The sequence below is a fragment of the Megalops cyprinoides genome, chromosome 9, assembly GCF_013368585.1.
Source record: "Megalops cyprinoides isolate fMegCyp1 chromosome 9, fMegCyp1.pri, whole genome shotgun sequence".
Classification (NCBI taxonomy): Eukaryota; Metazoa; Chordata; class Actinopteri; order Elopiformes; family Megalopidae; genus Megalops; species Megalops cyprinoides.
In genome coordinates, this window is record NC_050591.1 from 32801130 (window position 1) to 32824679 (window position 23550).

Below are 23550 nucleotides of genomic sequence, written 5' to 3' on the forward strand. Positions count from 1 at the left end.
GATATGGTAACTATCTGAGAGACTGAGAGCAGGCAGCACAGGCCAAAGCATTCACAACTTTAAAGCGGGCCCCGCTGATTTGTCCCCCTTCCAGACATCGGCTTCCAGACTACACATTCGATCACAAATCATCATCACATATTTTACTAGTTGTTTTCCAGTTCCTCTCATATTGCACATTGGTGTATTTTTTTTTTTAGACTGAAGCGTATTTTTTAAAAAAAGAAGACTTTTCTGCTCCACCCTCTCAATTCCTCATCATAGCACCTTGAAAACAAAACCCAAACATATCTATATATATCATATATTTATATATTAAAATGTATAAAAAAATGTTAAATGAACCTTAGTTGCATGAGCAAACTTTCATTTTACATTTCCACAGTCCAAGAAACAGAAGCTGCATGTGCAATTAATACATATAATGGTCTTTGTCAAGGTTCTCTGTACAATATCAAAAAGACAGGTTACCACTGAACTAACACATAATAGTTTTGCAACCTTTACTTTATATTGCACTAGCCTTACTGTAACAATACAGCTATGTTGTCATTATCCTGTGTGTAAGCTGGCCAGTTCATTAGCACTGACCAAAGGTGAATCAATAACAACACAGCTCTCACAACCTACAAAAGAACTCCAGCTGTCTCTGCACAAGTGGCTTTCAGTTCCGTTCAACAAAGATTACACAGAACCTTCCTTAACTTTGCATCTTCACAAGAGACAAACCTGGAATCCAAACAATACCAAATAAAAATACCATCTAAAAAATGACAAAGCACCTCTGGAAAGCATTCTGGATTCCATTGCTTGACTTTTCAATATAATTCCACTGATGAACCCCAGTATTTACCTGGATATACCACCTCACATTCTTTAAAAAAAAAAAAATACAATATTTTGTACTTACATTTTAAAAGCACTGCAGCCTTCAGGTTATAATATGATGCTTTCAATTCCAAAATGATCTTCTTCCCAAAAACCTGTATGTGACTGCCCCCTGAGATCCGCTCAAAAGATACTCAGACAATTAAAAATCACGCAATCAATTAGACATCCAAATGTCCCTGTTTCATATACAAATACTCTACAGCCTGGAGGTCTATGTCTACTGCCCTACAACTGTTCTTCACACTGACCTACTAAAATAAATCTTTCACATCTGGCCCCCTTTCATTGAAGCCTCATACTACCCTGACAGCGTAGACTCTGCACACCCTGTCTCATCTCATTTAGACTCAAACCAGGAGCATGCCCTCTGTTCGTGTGTGTGTGCCTGTGTGCCGGTGTGTGTGTGTGTGTGTGTGTGTTTGTGCTACCTCTGACAGAGAAAGACGACAGGGAAAAAAATCTGCCTACCTTGTTTGGCCACCTCCATCTCCTCCTCTGTCCAGCGAGACGTCTCCGCAGCCTCCACGCTACCTGAAATCACAGGGACAATCCCATCAGACAGAGAGGAGACCTCGGGTGCCCTCCTTTGCCTGCCTCCTAATCTGGATAATCTGTTTACATTCAGGGATTCAGGGCTGGCCCCTCTGTCAGGCAGGCACGGGGGGGGGCACCCGTCAGCTGACCGGGCTGCAGATTTGGGAGCGGAGCGACTCCTCCCCCCCCCCCCCACCCCCCGCCTGTGGACACGGCCCCGCTCTGAACGCACCCTCTCGTGACACTGCCGCTACCTCACGAGCTGGGTCACAGCCCCACAGCCGTGTTCACGCCCCGGGCTTGCGCGTTTTTCCCAAACAACAAACAGCATCCAAACAGGAAACAGAGATCTCTGAGAGATTGCATCTCTGAGAGCACACTCCCCCCCCCCCCCCCCCCCCCCCCCACCCCCACCCCCTCCTCCCCAGTATTCCACAACAGCGCGGTGCTTTGGGTAAAAATGAGGAGAGAGCTGGTACAGCTGTTCCCTTACCATGCATCCGGAATGTACCCGTGCACCACTGTGAGGCCCGGCACCAGCCTACAGACAGGCAGAAACGGCACGCGGGAGGGCCCCGTCTGCGCACCTCTCCATCTCCGAGATTACTTTCACAACTTTGCAAACAGTGGAGGAGTGCAGTCCCAGATCACCCTAAATATTTTATATTCATATTCGTGTTTTTTTTTTTTTTTTGCCTCTTTCAGCAAAGTTGGTTGCTGCTGGATTTTTTTGGACATTATGTTCAAAAATGCTCTGCCTCATACAAGCACCTATATATTCACACTGACATACACACGCACGCACACATGTGTGCAAACACACATACACAAATATTTTTATATCAAGCTCCTAAACAATATCCTACCTAAGGAAAGCAGTTAACACCAGACTGATCTTCATCCGGACAAATTAACGTGGCACTGGTATATTTTGTGGTTGAAAACAACACTGACATAGTTTTCTAATTTAAAGTCATTAAAATGGAATCTACTCATATTATCTCTCCGATTGCTGACCAGTTAAACTGACATAAAACCCATATGTAATCTAGCCTATAGCTTCACTTACAAAATCCCTTAAAGACCCAACCACACGAGGTCAGACAGATGGATAGCTAAACAACACTTTCCTTAAGGGTGGTCGGTCTGATGACCACCGCCCTTTCACTGCACTGTCAGAAAGACTGAGCTTGACACAGTCTGCTGCTAATCCCTGGATATGGACACAGGGAGGACGGCAATTAACTGATTAAATTAAGATGTACCTTGTCAGGGGACAGAACACATGTTCAGTGTCTGTGTGTTCGTCTGTTAGAAAGACACGAACTGCAACTGCTCGAACAAGCAAAACCCTCGCTTCCTTGACACAGTTTCAGAAGTTGCCGAAAACTACATTTTCATCACTTCCGGGACCCATTTTCCTTTTTCACACGTTTCTTCCAAGACAAAACCTGAGGGGTCATTTTTCATCAGCTTAATATGATACTCCTATAACTTTGAAATTCTCTGGCTGATAGTAACGCAATAAAATGACAATTTTACTAAACGACTTCAAGGCAGAAAACGACTATGCAATCTGATCCCATATCAAGTATCTCAAAGCACTTTACATAGCGGGTTAGCCTGTTCTGCAAGCAATGGATATTACGTATCCGAATGATGCGCTGCAGCTACCTCACCTCACATCGGTGGCTGTGAAAGCTATTTCCATTCCAGCTTATTAAGCCCTGTAATGATAACATCACCAGACAGAAAGATCCAGAGGTGAATATGGTCAGGATATTACAGCTCATATCCCTTTTATGAATATCATATCCCTTTTATGAAGCATCTTGGGACCTCTAATGACCACAGGCATTCATAATATTGGTTTTCATCCAAAGAACAGCACATCTTACGGTACAGTGTCCCCAACACTACACTCAGGGACTGCCTTTCTACTTCGTTCATAAGGAAAAATGCCCCCTACTGGCCCAGAGACAACATTTCCAACAACAAACTGGTTTTCCAAAGAGGTCTCCCATACAAGCACTAAACAAGGTCAACTAATGCGACCATGAGGAAGGCTGAATAAGATGAAAACAATAAAACTATGAAATTGACCGTGCTTGTGTAATAAATTTAAAAATTAAACACCATGTAGGCCTACATGTTGCGTTGTGCTGTAAGCTTTCTACTTTTTTAACTTACTGTTGATGGTCTGGGAACCGGCTCCAGTGCAGCACATAAGTAGCTTACAGCAGAACAACCTTTACTGATAGCGTAGTTTCACTTTGTCGGACTGACACATCTGGGCCCACACAGACCCAGCCTGTTCTAGCCCACAGAGACAGAAATCAGTAAACTCATCCCAATTAAAATGCTTCTCATGTGAGCAAGTTAGTCATCACAAAAATATGGGCCTCTCTTTAAAAAAAAAAAACATTGAGTTTGGGCGTGCCTTCTAGCTCTCCCCATGATCCGAAACAGCTGTTGCCCATGATGCGCCCTCCGTGGCCGATCACGGGCTGCTACTCAGCACACACCCCCTAAAAAACAGCGCGCAATTCCAGCTCCTCTGCGCGGACGAGTGAGTCAGCTCTCCCGCAGCTGGGAGGGAGGGAAGGGGGGTAGGGAGGGGGAGCCAGAGAGCAGGCCGCCACACTGACACACAGTAACACACTGACTTCGGCACGGGTGTGCGCCAGATCAAAGAGCGCGTGAATAAATAATAAGTAATGCTGTCTCAGGCTGAGGAGAGAGGCACAGTATCTGCTGTATCAAAAAAGGGGAAGAGAAGATGTACCCCCCCCCAAACAGCACTTTAATTATTCTCAGATTTGGATTTGATGTGTCATGGCAATTTATATTGCATCAGGCAGCAGTGTGGCATAGGGGTAAGGAGCAGGGCTCATAACCGAGAGGTTGCTGGTTTGATTCCCTCCTAGGGGCACCGCTGTTGTTCCCTTGGGCAAGGTACTTAACCCACAATTGCCTCAGTAAATATCCAACTGTCTAAATGGATAAAATTGTAACCTATATGACTCACTCTGGATGAACGTGTCTTATAAATGACAATAATGTATTGTTAATACAGAATTCAATTAACTTTTTTATACACCCTTTTTAATACTTATTCTGCTCTACCTACAAATTCAAACCCCAGCATTAACACAGTGCTAAGGGCCTGACCCAATGTAATCTTCCACTGTTGTGACTAATCCATACCGTGATACTGAACTTCAACAGCTTTACCCATAATGCCTTCAGCCTTAAGTACCACAGAGTGACACTGCGTGAGGCCAAGGAACAGACCCGTTTTCTGTACTGTCCAGCACCGATAATGATGAAATACCACTGTCACACAGGAACCCCTATTCTTTACATTTATTAATGAATGAATTAATGAATAATTCAATCAACTTTTACAAGGTATGATGGCCTTTACAATCAGTATGTCACAGAGCACTTTGAAGTGGACCATTTCAATAAAAAAAACCCAAGTGAGTAAGAATGGGGAAAAAAATGGAAAACTATTCCCAGAACCCCTGCAAAAGGTGATGGAAATATAAGAGAAATGCTATGATCCACGTGTCATTTATGTGAGTCATTTTGTGATGGCCAACCCTGAAGAGATATATGGCACACGTAAACCACACTTAGATGGGATGAGTGGCACATGTTAATGCTTTAAAGCACATGACTGAACATTCATACCACCCAATAAGTCACTTATGGACAACTAACAAGCCTTGGACCACTTAACAAGTTTGACGATTTGAACCAAACACACTCTGACCACCAAAGAGAAGCAATGTAATTTGCTGATTTTTTTTCCATCCTTAACAACCTATGGCAACTGAGCTTATTGTGTCATGGAGCCCATCAACTGCCAGCAACGTTAAGGGTGAAAGACGGCCTACCTCTGTGTGCCTGCGAGTCCATGGCTACCAGAGAGGGCTTGGCCTGGTCTCGGACAGTCTTAGCAACTGGCTCTTGCTTGGCGGTCTGGGCAGGCTCTGGAAGAAAAGCAACAGGATCACAGTCACCAGGATCAACAGGATCACAGTCACCTCATCCAGGTCACAGCCAAACAGAGACATTACATTACATTATGTTATTGGCATTTAGCAGACACACTTATCCAGAGCAACTTACATCATGCATTCAATGTTATCCACTTATACAGCTAGATATTTACTGAGGGGACTGTGGGTTAAGTACCTTTCCCAAGGGTACAACAGCAGTGACCCAGCAGGGAATTGAACTGGCAACCTTTCAGTCATGACTCCTGCTCCTTAACCACTATGCTACACTGCCGCCCATAGAAACAGATGTAAACCATTTGCTCAAATGCTCAAGTACAAACTTACACAAACAGAGGAGGCCAGACCTGACGTCGGTCAGGAGATGGGGATCTTTTCAGCATGGCCAAAAATCAAACCGGTACACTACTGAATTGTGGTGTAGTGTAGTGGTATGGGGCAGAGGTGATAAGGTGGAATGTTGCTGCTACTGAACCCTTGGATGAAGTACTTAACCCAAATCGCCTCAGTGAATATCCAGCTGTATAAACGGATAACATGGAAAAATGTAAACTGTATAATGCAATGCAGTATACTGTAGTACCATCTCAGAATGAGAGAAATCTCACCCTGACCGCAATTTAAACCGCTGAAAAGTGCCACAAATGAGAACCAAAAACCTGAACGGAAAAATCAACGCAGAAGCTAAAATGTCAGTTTCACGCCCTAAGACACATTTTCTAAATATTTTTCCTGATTAATGTAAACAGTTTCCTTACTCAGATTTTTTATCCATTAAGAAATAACATCCTTCACAAGTCCTATAGGAATGCTACAATAAGAAAACACTGAAGCATACTTTGATTTCAGACAAATAATCCTGTCCCGAGAACAACTCTCTTATTAAAGTATGAGCATGTTTATCATTCTGGCACATGCAATCTATCCTAATCACTTCCATGAAGTGCACTCTGGGAATTCATGAGTTCCTCACCTCACCTGCGCACGCCGCGTCATTCCAGCACTTACATTTCCATTTACGTACGTCCGAGCGCGCTACGCTGACCCGAAACGGAAAGCTCTGCTCTCACCTGGCTCAGGCGGAGGCGGAGGGGGAGGCGTGGCCTCCTCGCCGGCCGCCGCGGCCTCGTTGGCCATGGAGCGCGTGATGCGGCCCTTGCGCCGGCCCTGGCTATTGGCCGTCTTCCTGCCCCGCGTGGCGCCCAGCTCCTTCCCGTCCTCGTCCTCTCCGTCACCCTTGTCTTTGCCAGCGTCCCTTGCGCACGGAGAGGGGGGGAGGGGGGTGGTGTGGGGTGGGGATAATGACCGTGAGCGCTGGCCAGAGGCCTCCTTTTCAGCCTCTCAGACCACCTCTCAGACCGCTCTCATTGTACCTGACCGTCGGTCTGAAGACTCGATCATTTGTTTATTGTCATGTCTGCCCTTCACAAACTGTACCGAAAAAAGGGGACATCAAATCCAACAAATTCCTCTGGGAGAACACCCAGTTCCCCCTGATTAATTACTTTTGAGAGGCTTTAAAAAAAAAAAAAAAAAAAAAAAGTAGCATGGTGATAAAGGTATTGTCTGAAACAAAATCTACAAATTAGGCTATTAATTTTCTCCAATAACAACTTATAACAAATCTATTTTTTTAAGGGGTGCTGTGAACAGAGCGATTTGTTACAGCTTTTAAGATGATTTACAGGAATGGAAAAGTGTGATCAGAGTCTAAGATGGTTTAACTAGGTGCAACGCCAAGAAATAAGTGCCTAGGTGTACCTTTGCCAAAAAACTTCAAGAGCCACTGGTCAATGGCCTATACAGCAGAGCACAGTTATTGCAGATGGAACAGGGTCTGTGTGGGGAGTGTGTAGAAAAAGCATTGTTGCACATGCATAGATACACAAAAAGCACAGAAGGGAAAAAAGACATTCAAACGGCCCGTTTCGCAGTCGTGTCTGCGCACACGTGCCAGAGATTTCTTCTGCAGAAATTCTTAGTACAGAGCAGAACAGAAGGTCCCACAGAAACGACGCAGCGAAAAAAAGATCCTTTGGCTCTATATTTCCGACAGCAAGCACCGCGATTGAGAGAGAGTTCGAACTCACTTTGATTCCTCCTTCTCATCTTTTTCCTCCTCTTCCTTTTCGTCTTCCTCCTTTCTCTCTGTTTTCTCCTCTTCTGTTTTGTCGTCTGACTTATCCTCTTGCACAGGGCGTGATATCTGCTGCTAAAAAAACACACACATTTATTTCCCATTAATATCAGCTCTTTCACATTACCTCATTCTATTTATTCCTGTCCCGAGGAAGCCAACATCTGGTGGTGAATATCTGTAAATAATAGCTGTAAAATAAGAGCTTGTTTTCAGGACATCTTCACGTAAATGATAATAATCTTAAGTGATTCCAACAACAGTATGAATAATTTAGTCCTACGTCTTCAAAGGTAGTCTTAATCATTATATTACAACAAAACTGATATTAAAGCTGGTTTAAAAAAATCTTTGAAACAATAAGAACTTTGTCTAATTTCAGTGATAATACTGAAATTCTGAGAGGCTACTAAGGATATTTTTCCACTTATCTTGACATTTGCATATTGTTCCAACAAAAACCATCACTGTGAAAATGATAAAATCTGTTAGAATTTGACATTAAATGTAAAATCAGTGACTTCCATTCATAATGTCGCACCCTAAAAATGTCAGACACAGACGAAAACAGACATCAAGTCTGTCAAGTTTATTGAACAGACAGCAAGTTCAAAACAAAATATATTTTTTTCCTGCTACATAATGGAACATCAAGGGGTCTGGACTGAAAGCACTCAGCAAATGGAATTCATGCGTGGCTAACTCTCAGCCATGTACTCTTCAGATGCACCCCGAAAAGCACCCAGTACTTTATTGATCATCTAAGCACTTGAGATCAGTCCTGGTCCCCTGTTTGTTTTTATCCCTGTATAGAGCAGTTCCAAAGTAAAGGACAGGAGGGTGTGGTCAGCTAAAGATGAAATCCCAACAGTTCCTCAGACAGAAGCAGTTGGGGGCTCTCCCCATCGCTTACTGCTTTTGAACCAAACCAGGGAGGATGAGACAGAGACGAGGAGACTAATTTCATCAGAAGAGATGTATATCATCATCAAAGCGGTCTGAAGAAGACTTACTGCAAAGGTTAGGCCCGGGTTAGCTGCACTAAGTCAAACAACCCATGCTGTTCCCAGATGGGCTGAGGAATGTAAAACCCCTCTCTCTGAGACAGAGGGAGCGATAGAGAGAGAGGGGAAAAGGGAAAGGTAGAGGGACAAGGCCCCTCCCACCACCACTATCCCCACAAAGCCAGTCTAACTATGAGGTCATAGAAGACCTCGTCTGGGTTTGCCCACACAAAGAGGCACCTCGAAAATAAAGCTGTATTGATGCAGAACTTCCTAACCACAGTCACTTTCCACAGCGTGCATCAAGGCAAAGCAAACCTCCAGAGGAGCCAGAAGCGGCAGGATCTGGTTTCGCGAATATAAGGAAATATCAGCTTTGCTCAAGATCCAGCCGAGCTGCTCTCACATTCCCAACAGATGCAGAGAGATCCCTGCAGAACGCCGCAGTTCTGTGGTTTTGAGGAGGTTTACACGAGTTCACATGAGCCTTGGGGTCTGGAAGGTTTGCAGAGTCACTTATTCTCTCTGAGTCACTGGACCACCAGCAGAATAAACATACGGTGAACTTTGTTTCAGTTTGGTAACAACTGCACAGAGAGCACTTACTCTCCAGTGAGGATCACTCAGCAGGACAATAAATTATTCTGATTTTATCGTGCCTACAAGCTGCAAAGCATTTATAAAGTTAAGCTGGCTTCACAGAAATGTACAAAAGCAAACATTATCAAACAGACGACAAACATTTTAATGCTTTTTCCCCTCTTTCTCACCCCTGGTTTTGGAATCGCTAGTAGTTACACATTAAGCTCAGCTCAGCACTGCATCCCCTGCAAGCACACAGAAGCACTGAAGGAGGACAAGGCGGCAATCCTCCAACACACCTGCAAGCAGCCAACTGCTACTTCACTGCGGGTCAAAATGTGCACCACAGAGCCAATGGCGAATGGAGGATAGGCTCAACCCCCCCCCAGTGATGTCATCGGAGCAACTCATAAACACCTGACTAGTCACTAGAGGGCGATATCGAGCAGTGCAACGAGGGCACCCTGGCTGACATAGCCTAGCCTTTCCCTGTAGAACACAGACAATTATGTTCCGCTGCTCTGGACTCCCAGTCATTATCGATTAATGGCAAAGCCAATGCTTGAGCTTGTGACTGGGCTGTAGGGCAGACATTTTTTTTTAATGGCGAATTATTCTGGTTTATTGTACTGATGGTAACAGCGAAGCCCTCCGGCTCAGAGAACCATCCGTGCCAATTACGAAAGGTTCACTGGTTTGAGCCCACTGAACCATTTGGTCTAAAGGTGCTACTCTTATGAACCTAGCCACCGGAGCAAGCTAATAAGCATCATAAAAGACAAATTTTACTGCAATAAAATTGACTAATTTACTCATTTTAAACTGCAATATTGGGTGTTGTTCTTGATCTTTAGCACAGTTGGCATCCATAATGAAAATCGCATTTCTTTTATTAGCCTCGTACCATACTTCATGCTGTCTAACCCTCATACAGTCCAGAACAATGAGCTGCCTCTCTCCATCCTTATGGAGTATATCACTCAAATCACGCTGAAGGGTTCATTTTTCCACCACGTTTTGATTTGCTCATAGTCATCTTCATCTAGTTGGTTTTAGTCATGCAAACATATTAGTTGCAGTGAACTAAAATTCACTGTTGCAGACATATTTTAGTCATGGACATTCATTTAGTCAAAACATGCCAGGATATTTGGTCAAATTAATTTGTAAGTATCAACAAAAATGCATTCAGTTACTTCTGCAGGAGAGGTTTGGCTGAGACCCAGGATATAGCCAGAAGTATTGCTGAATGTGCTGACAGACACTTATATACCTAATAATTCACTGTCTGAATAAGCATTATGTCCTAAGAATCTATGCCTGTTTATAGGCAATCAATCATCAGAGAAAAGTATTAAAAGAATCATCCCACTATATGCTGACTAATGAACAGTTACACATATTTTAGCTACGTTTTAACACATATGTTAATCTACGTTTCTATATCTACCAAATTTCTATATAAAATTTCTATATAAAAAAACGTCTGAATCTATAAACATACCAAAACCAATTCCAGAATAACAACCGGAACAAAGTCAGAGGTACAGAGCACATTTCACAACTTACTAACAAAGTATTTACAATAATTAAAAACACTCACCAAAAATTCTATTAGCGGTAAATATTTACGGATTGACCCTCAGCATCCCAGAGCCTGCCTGATCTTAGTGGTCTGACTCAGGCTCCTGCTTTTATCAGTATTGCTCAAGTTCACAGTAAGTACATCTTAATACATCCAAGTAAGTATAGTGGCTAAAATGGATTATAATGGCCACTCAAAGAAAACGTAGTGCTCATACAGTAGCTGTAATAGCCGTATATTATTTTAATCATTTACATCTCAGCATGGTGAGCCATGCCCTTATTCTCAGCCATAAACCACTCGGAGCGTGCGGAGTGATTTGAGCTTGATAACAAATACAAAGGCATAGCAGGGTAGCAATGAGCAATTTACTTATTTTGATTATTTTTAATACTGTGAAATGAGAAAATTACCCAAGGAGATGTTTTAATTGTTTTGTATTAACAGTTCTGTGCTGGGCAGGGTGTTTTTTATTTTTATTACTATTGTTTTTTTTTCCAAGGCTCTTAACAGTGACGTCACCCTGTGTAATAAGTATGATAGCTACACCGCCCTCATCGTCAACTGACTACATTCTTGTACAGTACCCCTGACTCAAGCGGGCACATCCCACTTATAACACCAGTGTGGCAAGCAGGGATTTTTTGGCACAGATATTTTTTTGTCACACGAGCTTCTTGCTGGAGTTGGCAAACCAATCCTGTTCTCCAGCTCTGCAGCACCCCGACATGGCCACACCACTAAAGCTCCTGATACCAACATCACCCTGCCTGGCAGGAGTAATCGCTACAACATTATGCTATTGCTTGGTGAGCAATGGAAATTTCCCCACTGTGAAACTGGCTGCTTTCTTTTAAACACGCGTACCTAATGAACTGTAAGGCAAACAGCACCGTGTGAAATCTTCAAGTTTCTCTAAAATGTTGTCGCCCATCCATCCGGTATATTTCAAAATCCATTCCACAATCACAAGCAAGACAATATGACAAATAACTGCCAATACCCAGAAGGCAAAAGTACAATATGTATTTTTATAAGTGAAGAAATGAATTGAAGCTGGATTTGAACAAACAAACTTACAGTCAGCGACAAAAATAAATCACTTTGCTGTCAACTGGAGTACCCTGCAAAAACAAAGCAGGTACACAGTGCATGTTTTAAAGCAATGGCAGAGCCTGTACTCCATCAACGCCTCTCCTTAAGTTTGGCTGAATAATGGCAAGTGCTTTTAAATACAAAAATAATTTTTTAATCAATTTTGGTGATGGCTGGACATGATATACTCTGTTTGGGATGAAAAAAGTGACCATGCATTGTTTGCTACTGACTGTACACTGCACGATATCTGCATCTCTGAAAACAGCAACACCATCTTTATTTTACAGTGCAAAGAGGGAGATTAAAATGCATTCAGCGATCAGTTCTGCTTGCTCATTCGAACTAAAATGGCAACCATTCTTGGCAAGGATGTCACTGTTTTAACAGCTACAGTTCGCACGCACCTGGACTACCCGTGATATCACATTGTCATCTCACAGAAAAGACTCCGGGTCGGATGCGCCGCAAGAACAGAAATGACGAGCCAGAATAAGGGAAAACACACAGGGGGGAAAAAAGGGGGTAAGGTAAATTCGACAGAAGCTGGTGGCCTGAACTTCATTTCACTGGGGCAGGCGCAGAACCGAACACAATGGCTGCGCAAACGGCACAGCTCTCCTGCTTTTCCTGTGTTTAAATTTAAACTCCCCATGTACGAGTCACGACCAAACCAGAGGTCTGCACAGGCAGAGGCAAAGCTGACTGTAGCGCTGTGATACTGCAAACCCCTTTCGACTGGTTTTTTTCGGCTGCCTCAGAAACAAGAGAGTCAGAAAGCAGGGGAGGGAGGGCGGGTGAGAGACAGTCACTCAGACACACAGATTAAAACAAAACAACAACAACCAAAAAAAAAAAAAACGCAGACTGCCAGCTATTATCAGTCAGCGACGTACCTGCAAGCTCATCTGTAGGTCTAAAAGCACTTTTTTGTTGTTGTTTGTTTTTTTTTTTTAGCTGAACACCCCCAAAACTACCCGGGTGTCAGGTCTGAACCTGAGTCGCAGCTCCGAGGGAAAGAGAACCACCATCACAGAGTTGCAAAGACGAGCTGCCTGTCCCAGCTCTGCGCGTATTCCAGGAAACGGTGTCATCCCGTCGCTAAAGCTGCCCGAAGAATCGCCCATCTCTCATGCACACTTTAATCTATCAAGGGTCACTCAAGGTAATCCCCCCTCGGGCGCTCCTTTTGATTGGCATTCACAGCAGCACAGCAAGTTTTTTGGCCTTGTCAGATCAACGGGTCGTACCACCCAGTCATAAACAAGGGGGGTGTCCTGAAGCACTGGGGAGGGAAAAAAAAAAAGAAAGAAATACCACTAATCCAGGCGGCCAGAACAGAATGTCCATCTTTTTCCTGCCAATGCACGTTCTGCTTGCTTTCTCTTTGGTCTGTGTCTCTCTCTCTCTCTCACGCTTTCTCAATCTCTCCCTCTTTCTCGCTCTCTCTTTCTCTCTCTCTCTCTCTTTAAAAGCACAGCCCACTAACTCCACAAGCCTCTTGAGAATTCCAGCAAACAAAGATCAGTCCGCCGTCTTTTTGGAAAACTAAATGTCATAACGGAGCAGTACTCCGGACAAGTGGGGAGGTGCTACATGTGTTATTTTCACTTCCCAGAGTTTGGCATTTCAAAAAAACTGTTCCACTAAATTGTTCAGCATTTTTTTTTACATTTGTGTACAATGTAAGGCGTAAAAACTGAATACAGGGCCAAACCATGTTTACATACACCTCTACTTTCATTGTGTTTTGACAGATATCTTTTAAAACACAATGGATGTACAGGCAGCTCATCTGTGTTAAATGACAGACCCTTCATTTGTCGAAAACTTTAACACTCTAGTGCCACAGAAATCACCACATTCCACTGCATTGCTAAATTACAATATCCTAATTCCAGGTCAGAGGGAGATGTTTTACTTTTTTTGGGGTAGGATAAATTTAGACATCCCATTTATTGTCCCATTTTTGTCACCTCCACTTCTCAGTGCTGAGCAGATGATTAGAAATCACCCAGTCCAGCAGCAGCGGAGGGTACCCATGGGGGCTGGGGGTACTACCTGGTGCAGTACAAATCGCATTTTATTTCACATTTACAATACAGCAGAAAATCCCTGCGGCTTCAGCCGGTCGTACTCTCAGTTTGATGTCAGATAGTATCTGCTGGGCATCTTATAAAAGCTGGGTCAAGTGGGTAAATGAGAACAGGTTTTTTTTTTCTTTCTAAGAAATGAAGCCACCAGGTTTTTTAATGTACACAGAAGGACAGGGGATTCCATTTTCCCAGACCCCACCACTAGAACAGGAGCAAACCGCTATTCAAGCGTACCTGTCTGGAGGAGGGCGTGACCCCAGCATCAGACGCAAAAAGTAACACCTAAAAGGGTGTTTGCAAAACCCCATCCACCATACCCTGCTCGACCCCACCCCACCCCAGTCAGAGCCAAAACCTTCAGGTTCATTCCCCTTGGATTTCCCATCAGCACTTCATGAGTGCAACGGGAAGGACTGTCCAGGCTATACCATAGCCGGGGACATGACCTTCAGCTTCGGGAAGAGTCACCAAAACACAGAGGACAGGTCTCTTCACACAGAGCGGTGTAAGCACGAAAACCGGCCCAGACTGCAGCAACACGGCTTTGAAGTAAGACTTCAAAGCCAGAAGCTGGCAGCCCATTCTAACTAGTAGAATCTGGTCCATTTTATGTTTTGCATCTGTTTTTTCTCTTTGTCAGATCTCGGCAGACAGCCTTTAATCATGCTCATTACAGCCCCCTGATGAATTTTTGCACAAACAAGCATTTACCCTGGACTCAACATTGCAAGACTTGGAAATCCACTGTGCACCGTCTAGAGCTGATGGGTTAGTAAGAGTGCAAAGGTAAAGTTTTCACAGCCAATCAGCACGGTTGCCCCACCCATTCACCTCACCAGTTCCTTTTTGAATTAAGGCAAATCCCTCCAAGACCAAACTTTGCAAAAGACGCTCTGCTTCATTGGCACAGAGCCAATAAATTTGTTAAGCAATAATTTTTGTCAATCCACGGCATTGTCAGAGATCACCAGCGTGTTTTTGCCTGAATGCATGTTGCTACTTCTCCTGAAGCAGGAATCTGTCGGTGGTTAAATTAGCAGCACTTCATCAATACGTGAGGGGCTCCTATGGCATTCAGAATCGTTGTTATGGGTGTGACCGTTCTGCATGCAGGTGTGCCCCTTTAATAAGCCACTGCTTTAATGACCGCGTGGTTTACCTAGAACTGCAGGAGACATGAAAGTGACATGCAGCATTATATACCAAATGCTGAGATGGAAAAGTTGTTGCATGAGAACCACACTCTGTGTGACCAATAAAGGCCGACAGAATAAGCTCTCTGTCAACACATCTAGGTTTGTTGCTTTGGAATTGCGCTGTATTATCCTCTGATACTTACAAAGCTTACAAACCTGACCAATAGGAGGTTTTGGAGACTATGAGAGGGACTGCTGCTTTTTTTCTGTAATGACTCTCTGTGACTGCAGACAGACACATACAGGCATTAAGGAGAAGCATCCTTACAAGAAAAGAAAACCGTGCAAGGGATTTGAAAACTTCCTGTTCAAGGTAAAAATTCATTATATCTCAGGAGCACTGCTAACCATTTGTGTAAATCACAAAAAGGAGCTCTTACGTCCAGTGGGAGGCAGACACTCTGCACAAATTCAAACGTACAGCTCGTTATCTGATAACTCGGCAAAAAGACAGAAGAGTGACAGAAGGCTGGGAGACAGTGAGGTCCCAAGGAGCAGGACAGCAGAGACACCACACACAAATAAACTTCAATAATTTACATATCACTCCAGGCAACCAAGAATCACTTACAGCCATGCAAAAATATGATGAGCCGTTTTCCATCATAATGCTTTTTCATTGAGTCTAAAAAAAAAAAAAACCTTCACCTTCTCCTCACCTTTCCTCATTTTGTTCAGAAGTTAATGTTAAACTTCTTCAGGGATTAGGTTACTGTTTGCAAAAATGCACAAATACAGTGAGGATTAAGAATGACAATATAACATTTCAGCACACCTGCCCTCCCAGTGTTGGCTGAAGGAGCCAAGCACTTCAAAAAAGCAGCATGATAAGAAAAATATACCACCTACAACAGAACTGTAAAGCAACATTTGAAATGGGCTGAAACATGGGCAAATTAGTCCTTGAACCAGGCAAATTAGTCCTTTAACTGCACAAGACTGTAGCAAACAGCAGCGTCAAAGGCACTGAACAGCCATCCTGCCCATGGGGCAGTACTGAACCTCTCTGAGAAGTGTCCTTCCAGCCCTGAAACTGATCAGATCCAGAGGGCTTTGGCACGCGATTTGAAACAGAAGGGTTTCACTGTTTGAACAGAGTCAGACGGGTTACTATTCCGTGCATTAAGGACAAACACATTCAGGTCGCACGCATCTCAGGAACCTGCAGTTCAAGCGAGCCTTGTTGCGCATCAAAACAGTTCCATTTATATAATCCATACAAATCTCTGAACAGAGAGAAGACAAAATGGATTCCAGAGACTACACTGCTGGCTTGTGTTAGGTTTTCAATAAATCAAACTCAGCACAAGTTACTTACATGCAGGAGACCCCCCTCTGTACATCATACATTTTGCCAGGCCTGGCATTTCTCTGTTGCACTTTGCAATGCCTCAGGCAAAGACAGTTGTGGTTTCACTCCACAAAAAAGTACTAGCGTGCACAGACTGCATCAAACACTAGTGGGCGCCCAAGAGTACAGCAATCTTCTGCAGTAAATACACAGTGGCTCTCCCAGAATGATGCAGGCCTTGTTCCTTCATTCAGGATAGAGCTTCATGGTATCACACAGAATGCACACCTTCACATCATGTGAAGAAACCTAATTAGGCCAAGGTCGCTTGGCAATAAATGAAGACAAATTATTACAAAAAAGCCAATATGCATACATCATTTGATTGATTGATTAGTTTATTCCTTTCTCCACACAGTCAGCTGTCCAATCAGACACTCTCCGCAAATGCTACCAGTTTACTCACTAGGGCTGGAGTCCACAAACAAGCATGACCAATTCAGAGTGAAAAACCTGAGCAACAATGAGTCAGCGACCAGTTCTGCTTCAAAAAGGGTCTGTGCGTGAGCTGCGCTTCAGAGTAATACACTCAGTGACTTCACTAAGACAAAGGGAATCCTCTCCCTCACTGTCACCAAGGAGAGACTCGATTTGATGAGCTATCTCTGGACTTCTCACGGCTGCCATAGCAACAGGCTGCGGCAGCAGCGATGCCCTCACGCCTGGATCTCAGACAGATGATTCGGCGCGTGAACATTCTGCCGCAGCAGATACCCGCCTCTCTCCACGGCCAAAGGTGACTGCCACTCACCTGGTTCCGTCCCCTGCGCCTGCCGAAGTTGCGCCTCACCAGAGTCTTGTAGTTATGGTTCTTCTTCGTCAGGTAGTAATACAGAACGCAGTCAGCGACGCACTGCGAGGATGGAAGGGGGAGGCGTTTATTTACTCAGATTAGAAACAATGGACCGACTTCACGGCCCTCTGTGGCCTTTGAGCTCTCATACCCGAGGGCATTACATTACATTTAGACTTACATTGGTTGCAATTTTTCTGCATGTTACCCATTTATACGGCTGGATATTAACTGAGGTAATTCTGGATTAAGTACCTTTCCCAAGGGTACAGCAGCAGTGCCTCAGTGGGGAATCAAGCCAGCAACCTTTCAGTTACGAGTCCTGTTCCTTGCCGTTATGCTACACTGCCACCCCATGAACAAATGTTACACCAACATAACAACCCGTTTGTCCTTTCCCTCTCTCACAAAATTTGACCTAACAAGATTTCAGCCTCCGCAATAACCACCTGGTCCAACAACAGGCTACAGAACCAATTCACGACTCAATTACCTGAGTCTGCTCACCTTTCTCTCCAAATATGACGCGATAAGGCCAAAGTTTTTTGGATGCTGTATGAACCTGCAAAAGAAAAAGAAATTTATTTAAGAGACAGGGAAGGGGCTCCCACAGACCCAGAGTCCGCGTAGGAGACAGGAAAGAAGGAACCAGCGTTAAGCACCAACATCCCTTTACGTGTTCCAGCGTCCGACAGAATTCTCCACAGGCTTGTAAACAATGCCGTGGCCGGCTAAATGCTTTTCCATACTGCGCTGTCTCCTCTCACACAGAAACGTCTTTCTGCTGCTGCTGTTTTTTAATATTCCTAATGAAACTTGTGGGAATGTTTTTTTAAGGAGACAAAAATCCAATGAAAAAATGTTTTTATGGCATGGCATAAATATTTTGGAGAAAAAGGGTGCTGATACCTCTGTAACAGTCCTCTATTACTCTTTTGGCTTCCTGCTGAAGGACAGAGTGTAACGAAGCTCTAAGCCCTGCCTCAACCAAACACTTCATTGCAAAAACAGATGAGCTGTACTCTCCATAATAATAATCACGCTCTCGGTAATAACACTGACCAGGGTAATTAAAACGAAAGTGGCACAATGGAGCAGTCTTTACTCCAAATGCCTTTCTGCAACTGCATATGACTCCATGCCTATCACCATCTCGGCACTTCATCTGGCAACAGCTTGGTACAAATGAAGCAAGCCCTTACAGCTCCACAAGTCCACAGTGAACTTTTCCACAGGGAAAAAAAAAGTGTTTGTAGCTTGAGTGTCATGTGCTGGTGAGTAATTACTCCTTTCTTTTACACTTGTGTTTATTAGTAATTTTCATGACGTAGTATACCCACATATAAACAATTTGCATTACATTTCATTACATTCATTTAGCAGACATTCCAGAGTGACTTCCAGCACAGAACAACAGAAGTGTATCCATTCAAGTTGAATGAGCGACAGTGTCAGGCCAGGCTAACACTCCCAAATCAGTGAGTGTGAGCTTAACACTATTCGAGCCCTACCACACGTTAACTTGTGCAACTGGACTCAACAAGGGAAGCCAAGTATACTACCATACATCAGTCACTAGATCATTACTCATTACATCAGGATAAAATCTTTTTTAAATGAAGCAGTTGACTTTTACTTGATCCTTGCTGTTGTTACAGACGCACTCACTTCTCCTTGAAGATCTCCTTCTCCTGCTCATTCCAGACGTTGACGAACTGCCGGGCCTTGTAGACGCCCATGGGGTCGTCCATCAGGCCGTTCATGTTGATGAACCTGACCCGCCTCTGCTCCGCGTCGTACATCATCGGGGGGATGACGGACAGCTGGCGCATCTGCTTCTCGTTGTTCTGATGCAGACAGACATGCATGTAAATACATATAAAACAATAACCATAATACTAATGTGCTACTTTGTCCCTGCCCCTCCTTCTATCTACCAGTAAGTGGACAGATCACCACGCCCATATGAAAAAGGCCCCACCCAGGTTCTAGAGTTATTATTGTTATTATTATTATTGGCTCTTATCCAGAGCGACTTACATAGGTTGCATTTTTTTACATGCTACCCATTTATACAGTTGGATATTTAGTGAGGCAATTCTAGGTTAAGCACCTTGCCCCAGGGAACAACAGTAGCACCCCAGTGGGGAATCAAACCAGTAACCTTCCAGTTACGAGTACTGGTTCTTACCTCCATGCTACACTGCTGCCAGAGTGATCTCAAGAAACCACAAGGGCTTCTCACAGGGCGGCTATTGGGTAAATGGGCAGACTAAGCTATCCGATATATTAGACACACATATTTCACATCGTTACTCCTCCCCTGCCTATCTCAACGCCTTCCACTGGGGAAAAACCTGTGCTTATGCTCTCACCTCTTGCTCCGACAGCCCGTCGATGATTTCGGAAATCTCGTGCTCGCTCCGCGCGATGGTTGCAGGGAGGCCACTACCTCGCTGGCCGACCCTGGAACACAGGCGCGAAAGACAAACACCGTGACAAAAAAAAAAACACTCACCTGCGGGGAATTCCAGGATGAATCCCGGCGAGCTGAGAGCGAACCCCAGCGATTACCTCACAGGGCTACCTTCGTTAACACACAGCGCCTGCGGTGCAAATTAGAGCTACCGCTTTCGAAAGACCTTTCATTAGCCCAGGAGACAAAGAGTCTCCACCTAAGTGTGCGAAATAAGCATAGCTTTCTTTCGTGATTTAATTTTCAACCTGACTTGATCTGCCCTTTCTAAAGCTAACTTGGCAACTTTGACTCTCGCATTAGTGCCTTGTCTCTGATTACACTCAATGCACTTTGTCACGGCGTTAATATCCCAACGTGACAGCGGTGAAATACTGACGTGAGGAGAGCCCAAGGGGCTCCGCTGCAGGAACAAGCGCTGGGTATGTCTTCCCTACGACATCGACTGCCACAGCAGCAGCAGCTGAGCGCTAACTCGGCACTGGGAGGCTAATGCTACATGCTGCTGCCGCGCTCAGAACAACCTCCCGGGCAAGTAAGGCCAGGCCGGGTGACAGATAGATTGATTGCACGGTCGCGGCCTTGCACCACCTCTGCAGGGCCAAAATCCCATGTTGAGCTATAACGGCTGCAGCCTCCACAGCGGTTAAGGTTAGCCGATGTTAACAACCGGTCAATCAGGTTATTCTTTTTTTTCCTGCTTATGTTTGCAGCTTTCCTCCCCTTCTGCTTTGCTCGAAACAGTACAGTCTCACAGGATGTACGTGCTTTGAAAGAAGAAACTGAAAATATGCGTATGGTACTGACACTTTTAAACAAATCATAGGGTTAAAAACTGAGGTCTTGTCTATTCAAGCAGAGTAGTATTATTACTGAGAGGGCTTCTAAAGAACATGAAGACACACTTAAGCTCAACATTTAAATTTAAACAGACACTCTTCAGCCTCTTGGAAAACATCTTTAATCTTAATCTTTAGAAAATAAAGAATAAAAGAACAGAATAAACAGCCCTACTCAAACAGATACTGACACTGTGAACTGCTCTCACTCCCAAGTGACTGGCTCCTGTTACATGAAGTCACCACACATGCAAGCTGAGAATATTGTGAAACTTTAAAAAGTTAGGTAAACAAGGAAACAGTTTTTCATAAACACCTTCAGATACGACTGTGTGTTGAGCAAGACCGCTGGAACCTCCAAACCCTCTCACTGGAGACACATACTGCTGGATAACCACCAGCTGACCCTCTAGCCTGCTGCACCCATAACCTGATCCTCACCTGCAGTTCTGCTTTGGGAAGCCAAGGCAATCCCTCACTTAAGCAGCTGCCGTAACTTACAGCCACGCAGACTCATTTATCTGCTACAACACTAACACCCTCTTTCACAGCTGTAAAGAAATCAGCTGAACCAACACTGACACCTTCCTGCCTGCCACAGGAAATGCATGTGTGTATGTGTTCGGTGCATGCGCGCGCGTGCACGTATGCGAGCGCAAGTATGTGCATGCATGTACATATGCGGTACTTGTGCAATGGACTGCCTTCAGAGAAATCAGCAGGCTGAAATGGGAATTGCATTGGCTCAGTTAAAAGGTAAATTAACTCAGTGAACTCAGCAAAGATTTCCTCAAACACCCACCCCTGACTTCTGCCTGCCAATGTGATGTCATGTGCAATGCCCCGCCCCAGTCACGCTCCCCAGTCATGTGATGCGTGCTTTTCACATCAATGTCACCGAAGACAGTGGCTTTCGGTTGATTACGTGAGCAACCCACAGCAGGTCAGCGCTTGACGTCAACCCTTTCACTGCCGATCCACCTGACTGTGAGCTGAAACCGACTAGCCTCATTAATGCTGAGGAGGAGGAAAAGCACAAAAAGCACTGCCCTCCTCCACGCCCGCCTCAGAGCAGCCAAAGCCCGAAGCCAAGGTGGATGCATGAGTCCATACAAAGGCGCCGATCATTTTCCAGAGAGGGTGATAGCAGGCAGTACAGAGGTTGTGTTGTGGCACGCTACCCCTCATTCTGTACGTCGTCACCCCCCCCCTTGAGCATCTCGGCATCCTGTGGCCCCCCTGCCATGCCCTGGTGACCCCCCGCCTCGCCCTGGTGACCCCCCCCCCCCCCCCCCCCCCCCTCACCTCTGGAAGCGCTCCTGCTGCTCGCGCTGCTTGCGGATCTCGGGGAACTGCCTCTCGTAGTACTCCCGCGTGCGGCTCTCCTTGGCCTTGCGGCGTGGGTTGTTCTCCAGCCGCTCCACCTTCTTCTCCCAGGCCTCCATCAGCTGGTCGTAGCGCCGGCAGATCTTCTGCTCCTGGGTCACACGGGTCCCACAACAGCGTTATTGCGCACTGGCGCACCACGCGCGGAATATTCCGGAAGGACCTACGGCTGCACAGCGCCCTTCCACGTCACCCTCGGCACCTTCAAGTGCCCACCTGCCCGTCCGATTAACGCCCACCCTGCGTCATATCTGCCATGGACTCATGCAGCAAACACAGCAGTTCTCTGCCTCGCTATTCTGTTTTAATTTAACTTAACTCTCACCTTCACACTTTTTAAGACAACAACAAGTTGCTATGAACTTCTTTTGTAAGCTCAGAGCTATGGCTACACTAGTCATTCCTGATTCAAAACAGTAACTTTTTTTTTGAGCCCCGAGGTGGTCAGTCTAATCATGTATCAGCAGTAATGATGCATTGTTCAAAGCTCAATCAATCCAAAGGGATCTGATGCTTTTTTTAGCTCCATTTTCTCCAGCTAAATTTAAAATAAAATACACTGAGCCCTTGGGTGCTGGTATCGTGGTTTTATTTGATGATTTCCTCAATAAATAAAGAGCAGGGATTCCATCAACTATAAAACAGTGCATACACAATTAAAAATCAGAGATAATATACAATAGTCTTTTCATGGAATAGTTGGCTGCTTATGTTCAGAACACAAACATATATATGCATTGCAAATCTACAAATTGAAGTAAATGGCTACCTACAATCAATAATATATTCACATATTAAACACACTTAATATCCAGCTTAATTACTGCTAGCTACCAAATGTACAAATCTAATATTGTTATTATACTTACACAGCCTTTTGATATTGTAAGTGATGTGAACACTATTACACTACGCTAAAGTGAGCTAAGCTCATACAGTAGGCTCCTTCTAGTGGGTGTGACAAAACCCTTTATTATTCAATTTAATTTGCTTTCTCAGGTTTAAACCTCATGTCCATAGATGCCAGAGACAGACTGACGTACCCTAAAAGGAACTTCTGCTTTTTGAATCACTCACAGACATTGTTTTGGGAGATTCAAAAAAGAGCAGATTCAAATTCTGTCCAATCAATAACTGCAGTGACAGTCTAGGAACTTGACATGGTGTGGTGTGGCCTGGTGTCACGTCCCTGTGTGATCCCTGAATGTTAGGAGCATGCTGAATTCAGGACACCCTTACCCTCTGTTTCCGAGCATGGTTTCTCCTCTTGAAGAACAGAATGAGCTTCTTTCTCATCACCTGATTACTGAAAGAAAAAAAAAAAAAAAAAAAAATTTAAATGTTTTTCATGCAATAATTAAAAAAATGCAGATACCGAGCAGACCTTACTAAAGCCATTTATTTAATCACTAAATTGAACTTTACAACAGATGCCATTTGAGGGATATACATTCTAAGGAGACTTGCAAATGGTAAAACCTGTGGATACTGTATTATACTGTACCAACACTAAACAGCCTATCTGCAAAAGGGGGTTGTTACCAACAGTAAGCAATCAAA

The 23550-nt window shown here is 44.3% G+C and overlaps 1 protein-coding gene across 7 annotated transcripts in view; it reads right to left on the reverse strand.

Annotated features, from left to right (window-relative positions):
* The window catches only part of LOC118783614 (nuclear receptor corepressor 1-like), a 71198-nt gene that overhangs the window by 34201 nt on the left and 13447 nt on the right, over positions 1-23550 (reverse strand). For 5 of the 7 annotated variants that reach the window (XM_036537559.1, XM_036537561.1, XM_036537560.1 and 2 more), the window contains exons 9-18: positions 23230-23296; positions 21910-22082; positions 19665-19755; positions 18958-19136; positions 17797-17851; positions 17248-17349; positions 7541-7662; positions 6521-6705; positions 5328-5423; positions 1360-1422 (exon numbers count right to left, since the gene is read on the reverse strand). In XM_036537559.1, coding sequence (XP_036393452.1) covers positions 1360-1422; positions 5328-5423; positions 6521-6705; positions 7541-7662; positions 17248-17349; positions 17797-17851; positions 18958-19136; positions 19665-19755; positions 21910-22082; positions 23230-23296 — 1133 coding nt within the window. The remainder of the gene's footprint in view (positions 1-1359; positions 1423-5327; positions 5424-6520; positions 6706-7540; positions 7663-17247; positions 17350-17796; positions 17852-18957; positions 19137-19664; positions 19756-21909; positions 22083-23229; positions 23297-23550) is intronic. The other 2 variants (XM_036537563.1, XM_036537558.1) reach the window with 1 other exon arrangement.